Genomic DNA, 16,982 nt, shown 5'->3' on the forward strand with positions numbered 1-16,982 from the left:
CACCGAGCTTTATCAATTATAGTTGCGCCCCTTCTCCCCTTCTTACTTTTTAATCGCTCCCACTGGGTCACAGGAAGAGATGAGAAGGACAAAATATGTTTCCATAGACACAATACCTACATCTTTTCTTGTTTATTCTTTGTTACCTACCTATCTTTTTAAAGCCATTTGCATTAAGGTGAAGAAAAACATCGTGAGGGAACCTGCATGCCTAAGTTTTCCTTCTCAATTAAACCACGCTTATTCTGAGAAAAGCTCGAACCCTACAGTGAACTGTTAAAGAGTTTAAAAAAAAAAATTACTATGTTTACAAATTTTGTAAAACTTTAATTGTTTATTGAGTATCGCTGTAAGACATACCAATAGTTCCTTATATATAACAATTACATTAAAAGCATCACGATACACCGCTCTTCCATGCTCTGAGATGAAACTGAGGGGTACCGCTAGTAGGTACCTAGTTCATTAAATAAAAATTAAATAATTTTAGCTTGGCTGTGGGTGTACGATTACCTATAATATTGAAATAATTTATTGTTTACCTAGATAAACCGTAGGTATAAGATCACCATAAAAAGCAAATGAAACTTTTAAGGGTAATTTACGTGTTCAATGTGAAACCGGTTGGAGCAAGCTTTGTTAAATAAACTTTATTTTGGTAACTTAATATTCGAAGCAACTTTAACGCCACTTAACGTATTACAGAAAATCTAAGGTTTAAGAAATATTTAATGCCATCTAGCGATACCTTTTAGAATTACATTGTGACCTCGAGTCGAATAATCTCAACTCAACTCAAATTGTTTTGTAAATTAGACGAACGTCGGTGTGGCAAGATAAGTCACACAAAAATGGATAGACAGCGACGTTGTAGCAATGTACCCACTAAGTTCCACGAACTGTACATAGATGTCACTAAAACAACTTTTTACTTGTGGTAAAAAACAAATAAGTGCAGTCTATAAATGTTAAATTAACTAGTGTGACATTTAATTTTTTTACTACAGTGTGGTTATCCTCTCCCTAACAGAATGGATCCGCTTAGTATGTTTTAAATTTAACTACTAAAAATATTTTTTTTAGTCACTTCATTTATGTTGTGAATTCAGCGACGTCTAGCGAATTACCAAAGAACTAAGTTTTAAGAAACATATAATGCTATCTAGCGACATATTTGAGTACTACGTTGCGAGCTAACAGTAGAACGACTGCCACAAGCCTCGAAACTCGAACCTTGGTGTTGCGACATAATTCTCATAAAAGTGCATAGATGGCGCTGTATCAGAATACCCACTAAGTTCTTTCGACTGTAGATACATGTTAAACATATTACAAAGTTTGTTATCAAATAAAACAATATACCATCTATATAAAATTAAATAGGTAAGTGTTACTTTTGAAATTTTTACCACAGTATTATTTTCCTTTCTTAGGTACTTCTTGTGAATTACATTCAAATATTTATGAATATTTTGTTAAATAAAATAAAATAAAATAACTTTTGTTCGAAAAGTGTGAGCAATAAAGTAACACTAACGCGGAAAAACCATTTCAAAATAAAAATAAAGTGAAACGCAGTATTAGATGTATTTAACTATTTACCCATCTACTCGTACCTATAACTCGACAAATGCGTTCGTATATTACAGGAAAGTAGGAATCTCAAAAAGATAATTAGAAAACCAAGAAAGGCATCGCTAATTTACAAGTGTAGTATTTTTTTTAACAAGAGTTATTCCCTCAAAACATTTTTATTAACAAGAGATATTCGCTCAAAACACTGGCAAGTCTGAGTACACTCAACTTCGAGTGGCCGGCGAAATGAGCAAACCACTTAGACGTTATAACAAACCACTTTGAAAATATTAAAGCGAAGATATTTGAGCTTACTTGCTTCCTTGTACCTATGGAGATTTATTTCCAACGAATTGAAATATTCTAATCTACCTAGCTATATATTTAAACTTCCAGAAACATATAAATGACATGTGAGATGGTGATCACAAAATAGAAAAAAAACACGGCTAACTTTGTTGTGGGCTTCTTCTTAGACCAGGACACATTTGGAACCCTCGTAGCTTTAGTTTTAAGTTTACGAATGTGGTTATCGCCATCATCTCACTACCGTGTAATTCTTATGTACGCATCCTATCCATCCTAGGCCTACTTGAACAAAGATATTTTTGGCTTTGACTTTGACTTTGACTATACCTACTTAGCTAATGTTTTTAATAAAAAGTTTCGCACATATCTACATTTATACCTACAATCCAAAAATATCTGGTTCTAAAAAAAATCCGAAAAGAGTTTTGCAAAATTATTCACTTTACACATTTTAGGAACGTGATTTACATCATTGATAAATATATAAAAAAAACACAGTTTACTGTTATAGACGTTTTATCATAATAAAAAAAAATACTTATTCAATACTTTATATCAATAGTTTTAATATTTCAACTAATAGTTTTTAAAATAAAAACAAAATAGCAAACTATTAAAAAATAATTTTAAAAAATATCTAGTTTTGGAACGCATCGCTTACGGGGCGGTTCGGGGCATTGACCTTTTAGAGTTCAAAAGAGGTTTAATAACTATTATAATATTTATCAATCAGCCAGTACTTTTTCTTTCACAAGCACGGACGGGACGGCCTTAAATATTTTTAAAATAAAAAAAACATCAACCTAAAAATATTTCGAATTCGTAGCCATAGAAACGAAAAAAATCGTGAAAAATAATAGACGGCGTCCGAAAAAACGGAAGTTTGACGTGCGTGTGTTTTTTGTTGAAAAATAATTGAAATACAAACAATCAATGATGTTTTCCGACGAGGAAATAAAAGAGAGCAGTCTGATGCGGCCTGGAGATGAGATAATAAGGTCCGATGTTCATTTATTTTTTAAGATGAGCCTACCTGATTATTTGTTTTTAAAAAGGAATATTGTTTGTTAATAGATCAATCTTACTACCTACGTGCTTACAACAGATTTCCCAGTGGAATTTTTCAGTTCTAAATAGATTAGGTAGGTAATTGTAAATCTCAGTAGATTCAATTAGATTAATCTAGGTGGACTTCTACTTATAGGTAGGTATTTGCCAAGCTATGTTTCGCCGTATTTTCAATTTGTTTTTTAATTCAAAAGTTTAAAGAAATGTGCTTTATTTTTTCTGGCACTAGGTCCCATTCCGGCTATAAAAGAGGTGTTGTCTACACGGTCTGTGTCCAAGACATCGAGCACTCAAACAGATGGACAGATTGATCTTTTCTTTTGTATGGAGTGTTTAGTCAGTTTCTGAGCTAGTATTCATCATCAAAATCTTTAAAACCTTTTTATGATTCGCTGTTGGGAATTAAGTCAAGCTATAAACATTTTTTTTACTTCTTATCTAATCGATTTTAAACATCATCCACAGCCTATTAACGTCCCACAGCTGGGCACACGCCTCGTCTCTCATAGCAGACACGGTTTTAGGGCGCAGACCCACCACACTGCTCCAATGCGGGTTGTCGGGCTTTAACTACTATTACCACAATCAAGTGATAATATCCGTGACTGACGGTTGTAAGTGCTTTGCGAGGCACGAGGATTGTCACCGGCAATTTCCAAACTTATACATTTTTGCCCGACCCAGGATTCGAACCCAGGACCTCGTGATCGGTAGTGGAACTCGCTAACCACTAGACCGCCGAGGCAGCGATACATAATGGGCCTTTAAATCAACTGCCTATTTGTCTAGTCGATAACATGTTCAACTACGGTTTATGAGACAAAGTGTTCGATTCTCAGCCTTGTGCCTTCAGAGAGTACGTCCGTCAGTCCCACTTTTGATAATAGCCGCTTATTGCCCAGCAGTGAGACTGCTTACCTTAAAAGCGGTTACGTGTTCATCCCTACAGATGATTATCAGCTATCATACGAAATAATTTTGGCTGCAACCATTCAACAACCTCATACAGTACTGCAAAACTTCTTGACAACAAACAACAAATTGTTTGTGATTGGTTTAAATGCTTTGGTTTACATTTACAGCTTACAGACATTTATATTAAATCAATGGTTTACATCGATCAACATCATCATATCAACCCATTTGACGACGGACTGGAGCAATGGGCAGCACTTTAAAAAAAACAATCAATGTTTTTTAAGTTTTCGGGTGTTTATATTTATATTATAAGTATTTATGTACCCATAACAAGCTACGCTTACTATGGGGCTATATGGCGATGTGTGTTTTGTCGCAGTATATTTATTAATTATTAATATAATTACCAGCCCGGTATTAGGCACGAGTCCCAGAATAAGGAGTGATTTTAAGGCCGTAATCCACCACGCTGGCCCAGTACGGATTGTGGTTACATCGATAGTAACGTATTAAATAAATTGTTTACATAGACATGTTTCAATTTAACTTCCACTAGGAGACTGTGCGATCTAAAGTATATCAAGGTGTTTAACAAACAAAAATAATAGTAGTAACAAAAACAATATCATCATCATCATATCAACCGATAGACGTCTACTGCTGGACATAAATCTTTGGTAGGGAGTTCCAAATTCCACGGTTCTGAGCCGCTTGGATCCAGCGGCTACCTGCGACGCGCTTAATGTCGTCTATCGTTGGGGATCGACAAACCCCAACGTCCATCCTTTCTCCGAAGTATGTGCCCGGCCCATTGCCACTTCAACTTTGCGACTCGTTGAGCCATGTCGGTAACTCTAGTTATTCTTTGATCGCGTAGAGATACTCCAAGCATAGCTCTCTCCATCGCCCGCTGAGTGACTCTATTCCTTCTTATGAGGCCCATAGTTAACGACCATGTTTCAGAACCATAGGTCATGACTGGCAACGCGCACTGTTCGAAGACTTTCGTCTTCAATATATAAAATAATAAAACAATATAAAATCCCTACCGCTCCTGTTTTACTTTAATTCAATCCCTCAAATAAATGATTACTAAAGTAAGTAACCTATATTGTATCTCAATGTGGTGTTTTTTTTCAGCATCCGCGAAGTTTGCCTGATAGACAAGTATCACAAAAAATATTTAGAGCCTCTTCTTTCTAACTCTGGAAGGAATGATGTAGGTACCTCCCTAAATAAAACTCTATTTCACAATACTTATCACAATACGTTACATGAAAATCAAGCATACCTTACACGAAAAAACAATGTCACATTCCCGGAACGTACTTAGTGTTAAATTAAAAAGAAACTAGTAAATTTTTTTATAACTTTTATTATAACAAAAATAAGAGTACAATAAGTGTATTTAAAATTAAACAAGTAAATACGCGAGAGCGTTGCCATAACGGTGTAAGAGAGCGTTACGCCATTTTCCGTGACGGCACACAGGTCGATTTTACTGCCAAGGCGCACTGCTGCGCTTACACTTTGCGCATGTGGTGACGTCGTATCAAAATTGGGACCGAACTTGCTAACGTCATCTTTCATCAAATCACAATAGTCACTCAAGTCTTCAAGCTAAACAGCACCTGCACCCAAGCAACTTTTAAAAAAATACAAACATATACATTTACTAGGTACATAGAATAATATTTAAACAATCCTAAGTTGGTACATTTAGGTTTTTTTTTGTAGTTGGAGATGCCTCGTCTTTTCCGCGACGGTTTCTTCCCCGAAGGCGCTGAGCAGGCCAGGTTCGTGTGGACTGAGGAGGATGGAAACATCGCATCCTTGATTTCTGAACCAGGCTTCGGCACAACGGGACAAACGAGCTTCGGTAAAGATCTGGATGCGGCACTTTGTAAGGAAATGAAGGTACTATATGTGAAAGGACTTATACTTTTTATTCTGAATTTCTGTTTTGCCTCCTTCTTCGGTTTTCGTAGGGCGAGTTTTGGTCAAAATGAGCTACGAGTATCTTGCTTTAAAACGATTATTGATTACTGATTTCGCAATATACAAGCATATATTGCATATTCTACAATTTTTAACCGACTTAAAAAAGGAGGAGGTTTTCTCACTTGTAAGACTACAGCGCTGACCACTGCCAGGGAGGTCGTTAAACACAATTTAGGTGAACGTTAATCCCATAATTTCTCAGGCCTCATCACAATCTGATTGTAACACAAAAAACAATTATCTTAGTTACTTTTGTGGATTTTTAGGATTTTACTTACAAAATCGTATAGAAAGAAGGAACTTATAATAATAAATTACGTAAATATATATTTGACAGGAAGCCAACACCCTCTCGATATGCGAATCTAAAAATGGGCTGATATTTGAAAGGAAGACCTATGTGGAGCCCAGTCTTGTATCATCGACTTCTGCTGATGGACCGAGTTCTAGTTAGTAGCTTAATTTTAATAATTACAACGAAGAAACATCGGTTTAGATAAATTCCTTGCTTCTGTTAGGATACTCGTAGATGGATATGAACGTTTTGCTGATCACGCTGTCCCAGTACAACCCAAATTATGGCTGGTTATAATATTTAACCCAGATTTTGATCGCTGACACTCTGTGTCCATCAATCTGTGTTTTTTACTACACAGCCAACGATGCTCTTCAGACCAGCAATTCCATCGAAGCTGCTTGCTGACAGCAATAATAATAACCTACTTACTCGAATGAGCTCTTGACAAAAAAAACTCTTCTTTTCTCGAGGTTTTATTGAAACTCGAAAATAAATAGTTTTTAATAGAAGTTTATAAGAAACTAATACTTTGCCAAGATGTACTTACAATAAGTATGTTTTATTTGGCACAATTCACTTAAATGTCATTACGGCAATCATAGACAGGAGACGAAAATTTTATTCCCTGATTATATCCAACGGGATAAAATTTACTTTTCCACTGGCACGCACGGCAACAGAGCAGTGGCGTGCACTTCATACATGCACAAAAGCACTGCATACCCTAAAATTGAAATATAGCCCGTATAAGAGGAGGATTTTTTACATTTTATGCAATTTTCCTGCTGTATGCATACCCTGGCAAGAAACCCAGTGCACGCCAATGCAACAGAGGAAAAGATAAGTTACACCATTTAAATATATAGTTTGGAATATCCAAACAATATATTTTAAATGCGCACACGCTCGGAGGGTAGATAAAACTGAGAGAAGAACAGTACATTTTGTCATGTCCCGTGGATAAAATTTCTCCAGCTTATGCTAGCCGTGCAAACATATCGTCTAAAATACGCTCAGAGGAACTTCGAAATGCAATGAAAAGGAACATTTCTTGCAGGAGTGAGGCCTAATGAAAATTATTATGAATTTCAATGTACGACCTTCTGTATGTAGGTTAAAGATTGTAACTAAACGAAAAAACTGTTCATTCGTATAAAGGTACTGCCAACACACCGATAGGCCGCGCCACTTGCAAGGTGGACAAAACCGATCCACGTTCGAGGTACCACTATGTGAAGTTCGTCAACCGGCATGGAAGAACGGTGAAATTGTGGGAATGTGGGATATGTATGTATTCTGAATATACCCTATTACCCTATTATAGCGACCCTGCTCTCAAAGCAAGGAGGGTTTCAGAGCCATTACGCTGCTCAAATGCGGTTTAGCGGTTATTTTTTTTTATTCCACTACAAGTTCGCCCTTGACTGCAATTACACCGGGTAGTGAGTGATGATGCAGTCTAAGATGGTAGCGGGCTAACCTGTAAGGGAGTATTTCATACCCCCTAGTCGGTTTCTACGCGACTTCGCACCGGAACACTAAATCGCTTAGCGGCACGTCTTTGTCGGTGGTAACTAGCCACGGCCAAAGCCTCGCACCGGACAAACACCTCCACCACACACATAAGTGATAATAAACGGGACTTTTAAACCCAAAAAACAAAATCTCGTATTACTAGAATAAACTAGAATAGACTAAGAATTTTGACAGAAAACTTTGGTTAGTTGACTTGAGACCAACATAATATAGCTTTTATGTTCTTTTGCAAGTTAAATGCTTGACTGTGAGTTGTGACATCAGTTAATGCTAAAAAGGCTTACGATAGAAACACGAGCAAACTTTGGAACTCAGTTTAATTGAACTTCTGTCCTAAATTGTTTCTTAGGTTTTTTAATTATCTATCGTACTGAAAGTAGATCTTTGTCATAGGTTGTTAACTAGCTAGTAGCTGCAGCGAACCGATTAAGTACTTAATTGTAATAAAATTTAAATTTCAAATTAAAAAAAAACCCCATTTTTTTATATAGTGTACGTTATTCTACCAGTCAAGTATTTTCATTTTAATATTACCATATTTAAGGAGTTGTTAAACAAAATATATAAATCACTATTTCGGGGTGGCTGCCATCTTTGATTTGTAATTTATTTTAGTGTATCTACTAGTCTAGTCTAGTCTCGTAGTTTAGTCTCTACTAGTCAAAGCCTTTCATTTCATAGCCATATTGTAGGAGTTGTAAAATCCGCCATTTTGTGGCGGCTGCCATCTTGGACCTTTTTTCATGTAACGTATAATAATAAAATAATAATGAATAGGTAAGTTTATTAATCTCTATGTATCTAAGTAAGTATATGAAAATATAATAAGTAAGATAAAAATGTATATAACATTTTTATCTTTTACAAAATAATAATAAATACAATGCCACAACCGACATACACACACACAAGCACACACACACACACACACACACACACACACACACACACACACACACACACACACATTTATCAATTACATTTTTAATAGGTGGTCGGGACTTCCAACATCAGTACACCCTGATGCGTCACCTGCCAACTCACACGGATGAGAGGAACTTCCACTGTGATGCGTGCTCTAAGAGTTTCAGGCAACTGTCCACGCTAAGTCAGCATCGCGCCATACATTCCGCTGAGAGGCCGTACTCTTGTGAGGTAATACATACTGTACGCAGCCCATCGATCAAACGTCTCCATTCTCTAGGAGCTCAAAATAAAGCAGACACGTGGAAGAAGATACCATTGCACATAGGCTGGAATAAGGTCAAGTCGAAGGCACCCGTCCACGTGTGTCCGATCTTAAGCAAGATGGACCGTTTCAATCTGTTCCGACACTTATTCCCACAATTTCAGCCATTAAGTGTTCTCGCAATGCGTCCAATAGACGCCGGTGTAGAGAGAGCAAGAACCACGCAAATAATATAAACGACGATGATGCAGTCTGAGATGGAAAAACTACGGAAATAAAATCATATATATTTTACTTAATAGCCCAACTCTTGAGGAAGGTTATAAGCTTTATAACATCATGTAAGGACAGCAACATGAAAGAAGTCCTGAAAGCACGCTTAGCGAAACTGAGTAGCATGAGAGGGTGCGATGAGCCGTAGTATTTCGGATGAAAGGGAAAAAGTTACTTATCAGTTGTACGCGGAATAGAGGCCAAATCTTTTGTCTAGTCCACGCAGGTAATTGAAAATTAATACTTTGTTCATTAAAGTAAGACTTATTCTATTCAGATATGCAACAAAACATTTAACCGTGTGTCAACTCTTATATCCCATCGGAAGACGCACTCGGACCAGAAACCCTACAAGTGCAACATTTGTCCCAAAGGATTCCACCAAAAAGGTTGTCCTATTCATATCCTTTCCTTATTTACCCTATATCCAGATTATTTGATTAAAACATTTATATTATTAGTATTAATAGGTATCATTGAAAAATAGCTTGGTGCCCAGCCTTAGTTTACACAATTTTACACGAAATGTTGTACTTGCTTCTTATCCAACTCTTGTTTATCAGTATTGGTATATTTTATTAAAATATCACCATAAGTTTAGTAGTTAAATGAGCAAAATAATATAACATACATTAAAGTATAACGTAAGTTCTATTTTTATTTTGTCTCACACAAGAGTGGTCAGAAGACTAACTCTGGATCTGGGTCTAGAAATTAAGCAAATATTCTGTCAGAACTAAGGTTCACAGGTGCATTGAGATAAGAGGAACCAGATTCTTAAAGGCAAGCTGCGTGAAACATAATCCTTTCTAAAAACTGCTTCATGGCTTGTCTAGTGTTAACAAGTCTAACTAGGGCTATGCTTCGGGACAGATTCCCGAGTCGGATCAATAATTAGAATGCACTAAATACTTTGCCCAGCAATTCCCCGACTATGTTGACTTCACAATGAAAAATTGTTAACAATTATTCATTGTAAAGTCTACATTTACTGAGGGCGTTCCGGTGTGAGAGCGTAAAATACGTTGATATTACATTACCGGAGATCTTTTTGGTGTGGAGTATAAAGACTGAAGAAATTATAAAAAACACCAAAGAGATTCCTTTGCTTTTTGAAGAGTATTGCTATACTTTTCAAAAAGCAGTTGACATTAATATTCTGAGGATGACCATGAAGATTAATGAATTAGTATTTAACGGACTTTCGGCGTTTGAGTAGATTTGGCAGTAGCCTAGTTTTGGGGTGGGGCATATAAAGGCTAAAATGATTGATGATTTCAGGCAACCTGCGTAATCATCTGTTCACACATACCAACGAACGCCCCTATCGTTGCAACATTTGTATGAAGGGCTTCAATCAGCAATCAAATCTAGTTTGCCATAAACAAAAGGTAGGCAAGGTTTTCTCATCCGAATATCTTTAGCATAATTTATTTCATAGATCGTAACGGGTGATATCAACTTAATTTTAAATGCAAAAGTGTGTGTGTCTATTTATCAATTTTATATCTATCAAGACAAAGCCCAACAACTATCTAGTACTGTTCTTAATGAATGATACATTAATCGTGGAGACGCCTATGTATTAACAATACTTTTTATTTCAGGAAAACTTACGTTGTAAAAATGACTTCTTTCTATGCTTTGTTTTATTGAAATAACGGTTATATTTTAACGGTTTGCTTTTTCAGTATATGAGAGAATGAGGGGCATGCAAACCGAACCAGGCTACACTGTAGTAGATTATATTTACATTATTATTTTTTTTTTAACTTTGTCTGCGAACGTCAACAAAAGTGCAGCATAAGCATTACTATAACATCAATGCGGCATATTTTCAAAACGTTTTCTGAAGAACGTAGTGCTTCTTTAAATTCTGATCATCATCGTTTATCGCTTCAAGTTTGTACGTAATACAGGCACATCCGGATGACAACAGCGCAAACTCTGTAGTCGGTAGAAACAGAACGACACCTCTCGTTGCACCTCCACCAGCTCCACCTGCTCCAGAAATGAAACTTGAAAATTCTACAAGGTAAATGTTCTAGTTTTACTGTTACAATAATTTGTATTGATAGGTCAAACATCAACTATTTACACAAAGCATATAAATCCTCAGAGCAATTTTCAGTTAACTAGAGGTTCTTCCTCCGATCTTCTCCTCTCATCTCAGTTATAAGTACTATAGTTCTACAAAGAGACTAGACTTCGTCAAGCCTCACAATGGTTAATAGCTTAGTGAGTTGGACTTGAACTTCACCGCTTTCGGGTTGCCGTGTTCGAACACCAACATGCACCGCTACCTTTGTTGAGTTACGTGCGGTTTAAGCATTAAATATCACTGGTTTTAACGGTAAATAAAAACACCGTGAGGAAACCTGCACGCCTGATAATTCTCCGGAGCATTTCCAAAGACATCTAAAGTCCACTAATCCGCACTTGGCCAGCTTGTTAGACTCCGGCCTAAATCCTTCTCATTCTGAGACCCGTGTCTTGTAATGGGCTGGTAATAGAAAGATGATGATTATGGTGACTTCAAATATTAAATCCATGATATATTATGTAAATTAAGCTTAATTTTCTATACTCCGCGAAATCCAGGAGAATCTGTATAGTGTAATCCTTGTACTCCACACCAAACAGATCTTCGACAATGTTTCACCCGAAACCGGAGCATCAATCAATAATACAATTATTCATTGTGAAGTCAACATCTCCTGAGAATGCTTGCCGAAGATCTGTTTGGTGTGGAGTATAAGGATTGAAAAATTATAAATCACACTATACAGATTATCCTGCTTTTCGCGGAGTATAGCAAATGAAGCTTAATTTTCATAATATATGATATCGTGAAGCACATACGAAATAAAATGGTAAACAGCTGTTCTGCTTTCAGTACACAATCTGAACAATGTGAAGTTACGTCCTCAGTTGGACCATACTTACGACCAATAGAACGAGCATCGTACAACCAACCTCAATGGGAAATAAACGAAGACCAAGGAGAATTGTGGAACGAAGGCTTATGGGGAAGCAATGGCGTTATCGTTGACGCTATAAAGACTTATCATATGGGAGTGGCTATAGCGACCAGACAGACGCCATTTGCTTTGCTGAAGTCTGATAATGAAGCTCCAGTTCTTGTCAAAGTCGTTGATGCTAAACTTCCTGGTGGCAAACAGGTTAGTCTGACTCAGAACCAAGTTTTCTCACTGTTTCATTATATTGAAAGCTCTGCTTGTTGGAATTTTTAGTTACGGTAAAGCAAACGAAAAAGGTTTGTCAAGTTTAGTAACGAGTATTTCAGAAAAAATCCCATAATCGAGTTATTTTTTTTCCAGATGCTTGTGCCTGCAACAGCAGAGGACTTGAGAGTTGGCGGGAAAATAATTGTAGGAAACGATAAAATTTCTAATGAGCCTCCGGTAATTCTCTTAACTTTATAAAGTTAGAATGCTTTCGATAGTTTTAGACGTATCTCGTTGTAAGTCAATATAAAAGCTAGTTTAATAATTTGTTCCAAAATTTAAATTTTTTTTTGCAATACACACATCGCCATCTAGCTCCAAAGTAAGCGTAGCTTGTGTTATGGGTACTAAGATGACTGATGAATATTTTTCTGAATAATATACATAAATACTTAGAATATACATATAAACACCCAGACACTGAAAAACATTCATGCTCATCACACAAACATTTTCCAGTTGTGGGAATCGAACCCACGGCCTTGGGCTCAGAAATTAACCATTATGTTACGTATTACTCACGTACAATCACCTTATTATATTATTTACCTTATTTCTGCTATAGGACAACTTCTAAGTGCATACTTTCGCTCAGATTACTCGCTCGCTCAGATCGATTTTGCCTAACAAAGTTCGATTCTTTGAACGTATAATATATATAAAAAAATAATAACGATATTATAGTATTGCATATACAGGAGTACATTAACGGCTAGCATGGGAAAGATACATATTTCCATGGGGAAAAAAAAAAAGGTTTTTTTTAACAGTTTTATTATAGTCAACCGCCGATTGTCAACCATCGTACAGGGTAGACGTGCTGGAGCTATATCTATTGTATTGATTAAATATGATAGCTATCTAGCGTATTGGGGATGTCTGTGACTACAATATTATTATTTATGTTTTTCTTAAACAACTTTGTTGCGTAATATAGGAAACACAAAATGGCCGCCTTCTGCACATAAATATATTCATGTGCAGAAGGCGAAATCACTAAAAGTGATCTCTTGCAGGCTACCTTAACTAACAAAATAATATATATTCGTATTTTTTGCATATAATTAGCTTTTTAGCCGGATAATTTTGGGTATTTTTGATTTTAATTGCATTTCTCAGGAAGTAGACGTGAAATCCACACCAGATGCTAGTGGTGCCGTTCAGATTAGAGTGCCAGTAGTAGCGACTGTTGTCCCGAAGATCAGACCTGGTGGAAGACTCCTCTTGTCTGTAGAAGAACCACATTATGAATATCTCACTGCGATGTCGTCTAACGGTAAGTAATTCTTCAAAAAGTACCGAGTAGCTTATTATTTGTTCAACTACCAACATTCCGGAGAGTATGATATATTTTTTAAGTAATGGCATATCCTATCACTTTGTCGGTGAAAGAAATATAATAGAAAAATACGTTGTTTTTTAATTTTCTTGAGTGACTTGTACAGTTAAATCTAATGTATTCGACTTTCTGAGATGCTCTCTTGACACACACTAACACATACTGCGTCAAACACTCGCTTCTAAATAAAGCTGTAAAAAATGTGTGTTGCCATGTCACCTCATTATTACTCCTTATAACATAAACCTTATATAAAGATACAAATAACGTCTATAATTAAATGAAAATTTTTAGAGTATTTTATTTACAGGTGGGAAAGTAAAAGTAGGTCCATGTTCCAGCAATTCCTGTTCATCGTCTTCGATTCCTGCAACTTTGCCACGGCTGGAGCCCTTGAAACGTGTGGAAGTCAGTGGATTTGACGTTCCAGGCAGAGAACCGAACTTGACACCTGGTAAAAGGAAAATATATATAGACTACTGAATTATCTTTACGTATTATAAAAAAGTCGCTCCCCTAGTTTGTTTGCTTAGTTCCTATAAACTACAAGACTATAAAAAACGACACCCGTGGGAACCAAAATGTTGGTAACTCCTGGATTCTAATCTGTCTGGCTTATATATAGCATACATAGTACGTACAAAAATAACGATATGATAAATCATCATTATCAACCATTAAGTAGCCCAGTAGAGGGCATGGTTCTCCTCCTACAATGAGAAGGGCTGTCCCGTGTTTAGGCTGTCCACCACGCTGGCCTAGTCCGGATTGGTGGACTCCACACGCCTTTGAGAACATTATGGTGAACACTCAGGCATGCAGGTCTCCTACCGATATATTTCGTCGCCGTTGGAGCAAGTGATATTTTTAAGCCATAATGTTCTCAAAGGTGTGTGGATACCACCAAGCTGGCCTAGTCCGGATTGGTGGACTCCACACGCCTTTGAGAACATTATGGTGAACACTTAGGCATCTCCTACCGATATATTTCTTCGCCGTTGAAGCAAGTGATATTTTTATTACTTGACAAAAACATAGACTTAATTACACAAAATGACACTATACCCTTCATAACCTTAAACACAGAGGTGCCTGTGATTTGCCTTTTTGAAAAAAGAATATTTGATTTGATTTTAATTAGGTGCCGCGGGCTTCTGTGAGGCTGTAGCCTCTGTGGCTAATTCGAATGCAATGCTTTTTTTGTGAGCAGGTTTGTGTGCGATGCCGCCACCCGCCCCGTCTCCGCCCCTGGACTTCATTTCTCTTGATTTATTCGAATCAATGGGCACTCTACCCTTAGGTGAGATCGAGCATTTATTCAAATTGGTACAATAATTATAAATACTTTTTGACGAGCTCCCTGGCGCAACGGTGAGCGCTGTGAATTTTTGAAGTTAGCCCGCTACCATCTTAGACTGCATCATCACTTACGACCAGGTGAGATTGCAATCAAGGGCTAACTTGTAGTGGAATAAAAAAAATATCGCAGTCATTATAATTATCTCTTCAATGACAAAAAAATATTTTTATATAAATATGTTATTACTCACATCGCGATCTAGCCCCAAAGTGATCGTGGCTTATGTGTTATTGGTACTAAGATGACTGATTAATATTTTTATAAATAATATACAATATACATATTTACTTATAGTACTACTGTACTATGTCCAGTAGTGCAGATAAAAACCCAGACACTGAAAATCATTTGTATTCATCACACAAACATATTCCAGTTGTGTGAGTTGAACCCACAGCATTGGACTCAGAAAGCAGTGACTCTGCCCACTGCAGCAATCTGCCCTCAGTATAACATTTAAGTTTATGTTTTTATAATTTAACAAAATATCTTTGGAGAAATTCAAATATTGAAGATCTAAACTCATGTTTCATTCATATTGATTATATGAATTATTGTAAAGGCAATAACTATTTTCAGGTCCTCAAATAACAACTGTAGATAGCATCGACCAGTCACCGCCATCCGAAGATTCAGATGTATTTATTGGAAAATTTGAGGTAAGTGGCTTCAACAGTCTATCAACTAAAAATCCCAAACTCCTTTTTACCTGTTGTATCGTGGTTGACAACATCGATTTGATCTTTTTAGTAGTAAAATAGAGCTTTCGTGTTCGTCTGTGGAAGTACTATCCATGCTTCTTTCTGTCGCCAAGCATTCCTGTGTTCCGTTTTGAAGGGTGTTATTTCCGGTGTAATTTGCATATGAGGGTAAAAACCTACGCCTCAGGTTGCCATTACATTGGTGTCCATTGCATGTCCTGCAAAGTGTTACTCTGATTAAAAGCGATGAAACTCTGATTAGAAGCGAAGCTTCATGTCATCAGGTCGGCCATTTGGTTGGTCCAACAATTATTAGATACTGTTAATAAAATTATAAGTAATTTTTTTAGCTTTGGTTAAGTCTAATTATTGGATACTATTAATTAAATTTTAAGTAATTTTTTTAGCTTTGGAAAATACTTTTAATAATTCATCTACCAGCAGTCACTAACGACAAAATATTCACGAAATAGAATTTTAATTACCTATAAAATATAATAAAACTCGGTAACGGAGGGTCACCTATTAATTCAATATTCAAAATTTCTTAACTCATATAGGCCTATCACAGGCACTTATGAAGCGTTCATACATATATGTTTACATAATTGTAAGCAAACATAGTTGGCAAACAACTTAAACCTGTTCCAAACGCGCCGTGGTCTAAGAGCCCACAACAAACTTAGCCGGGTAATTAGTTTAAAAGTAAAGTTTAATTTTGAATTCCAGGAAAGTATCCCGCTGTCAGATTCCGACTAAAAATTACAAAACCTTGCATGCGCATGTTATAAGAATAATATAAATACATATATACCTGTGTTTTAAATATGAAAAAGTGTTGTATTCTCGTTTATATTCTATGTGTTAGTTTTAAGTAAAGTGTTTTCTAAATCGAATACAAGTTGGTGTTTTTTATTGGTTGATTTAATTGGTGCAGTTTTTTTAATAAAACTTTAACGGCGAAGGAAATCATCTTGAGGAAACCTGCATGCCTGAGAGTTCTACATAATGTTCTTAAAGGCGTGTGGAGTTCACCAATCCGCACTGGGCCGGCGTGGTGGACTACTGCCTTAATCCTTTGCATTGTGGGAGGAGACCCGTGTCACTACAGTAACCCGGTAATGGGATGATATGATGATGATAATGATTAATGAAAATTGTTATCAT

At 36.4% G+C, this 16,982-nt stretch overlaps 1 protein-coding gene across 1 annotated transcript; it reads left to right on the forward strand.

Moving 5' to 3' along the window:
- Positions 1-2,817: 2,817 nt before the first annotated feature.
- LOC120625041 lies at positions 2,818-16,604 on the forward strand. The gene is made up of 16 exons (XM_039891953.1): positions 2,818-2,882; positions 5,011-5,089; positions 5,608-5,787; positions 6,209-6,320; positions 7,328-7,456; positions 8,697-8,860; positions 9,445-9,556; positions 10,449-10,558; positions 11,087-11,202; positions 12,064-12,349; positions 12,509-12,573; positions 13,519-13,691; positions 14,065-14,208; positions 14,965-15,054; positions 15,694-15,773; positions 16,545-16,604. Exons 1-16 carry the CDS (start codon positions 2,818-2,820, stop codon positions 16,572-16,574), a joined length of 1,935 nt encoding a protein of 644 aa, XP_039747887.1. The 3' UTR covers positions 16,575-16,604.
- Positions 16,605-16,982: the final 378 nt, after the last annotated feature.

The sequence above is a fragment of the Pararge aegeria genome, chromosome 7 (genome assembly GCF_905163445.1).
Source record: "Pararge aegeria chromosome 7, ilParAegt1.1, whole genome shotgun sequence".
In the NCBI taxonomy this organism is placed as follows: Eukaryota; Metazoa; Arthropoda; class Insecta; order Lepidoptera; family Nymphalidae; genus Pararge; species Pararge aegeria.

Bases quoted from the DNA above. Each gene is read 5' to 3' on its own strand.
- LOC120625041 (XM_039891953.1), top strand. From the start codon at position 2,818: ATGATGTTTTCCGACGAGGAAATAAAAGAGAGCAGTCTGATGCGGCCT. The intron at 5,788-6,208 runs GTACTATATGTG...TATATTTGACAG, and splicing joins CACTTTGTAAGGAAATGAAG to GAAGCCAACACCCTCTCGAT. The intron at 15,774-16,544 runs GTAAGTGGCTTC...TTTGAATTCCAG, and splicing joins TATTTATTGGAAAATTTGAG to GAAAGTATCCCGCTGTCAGA.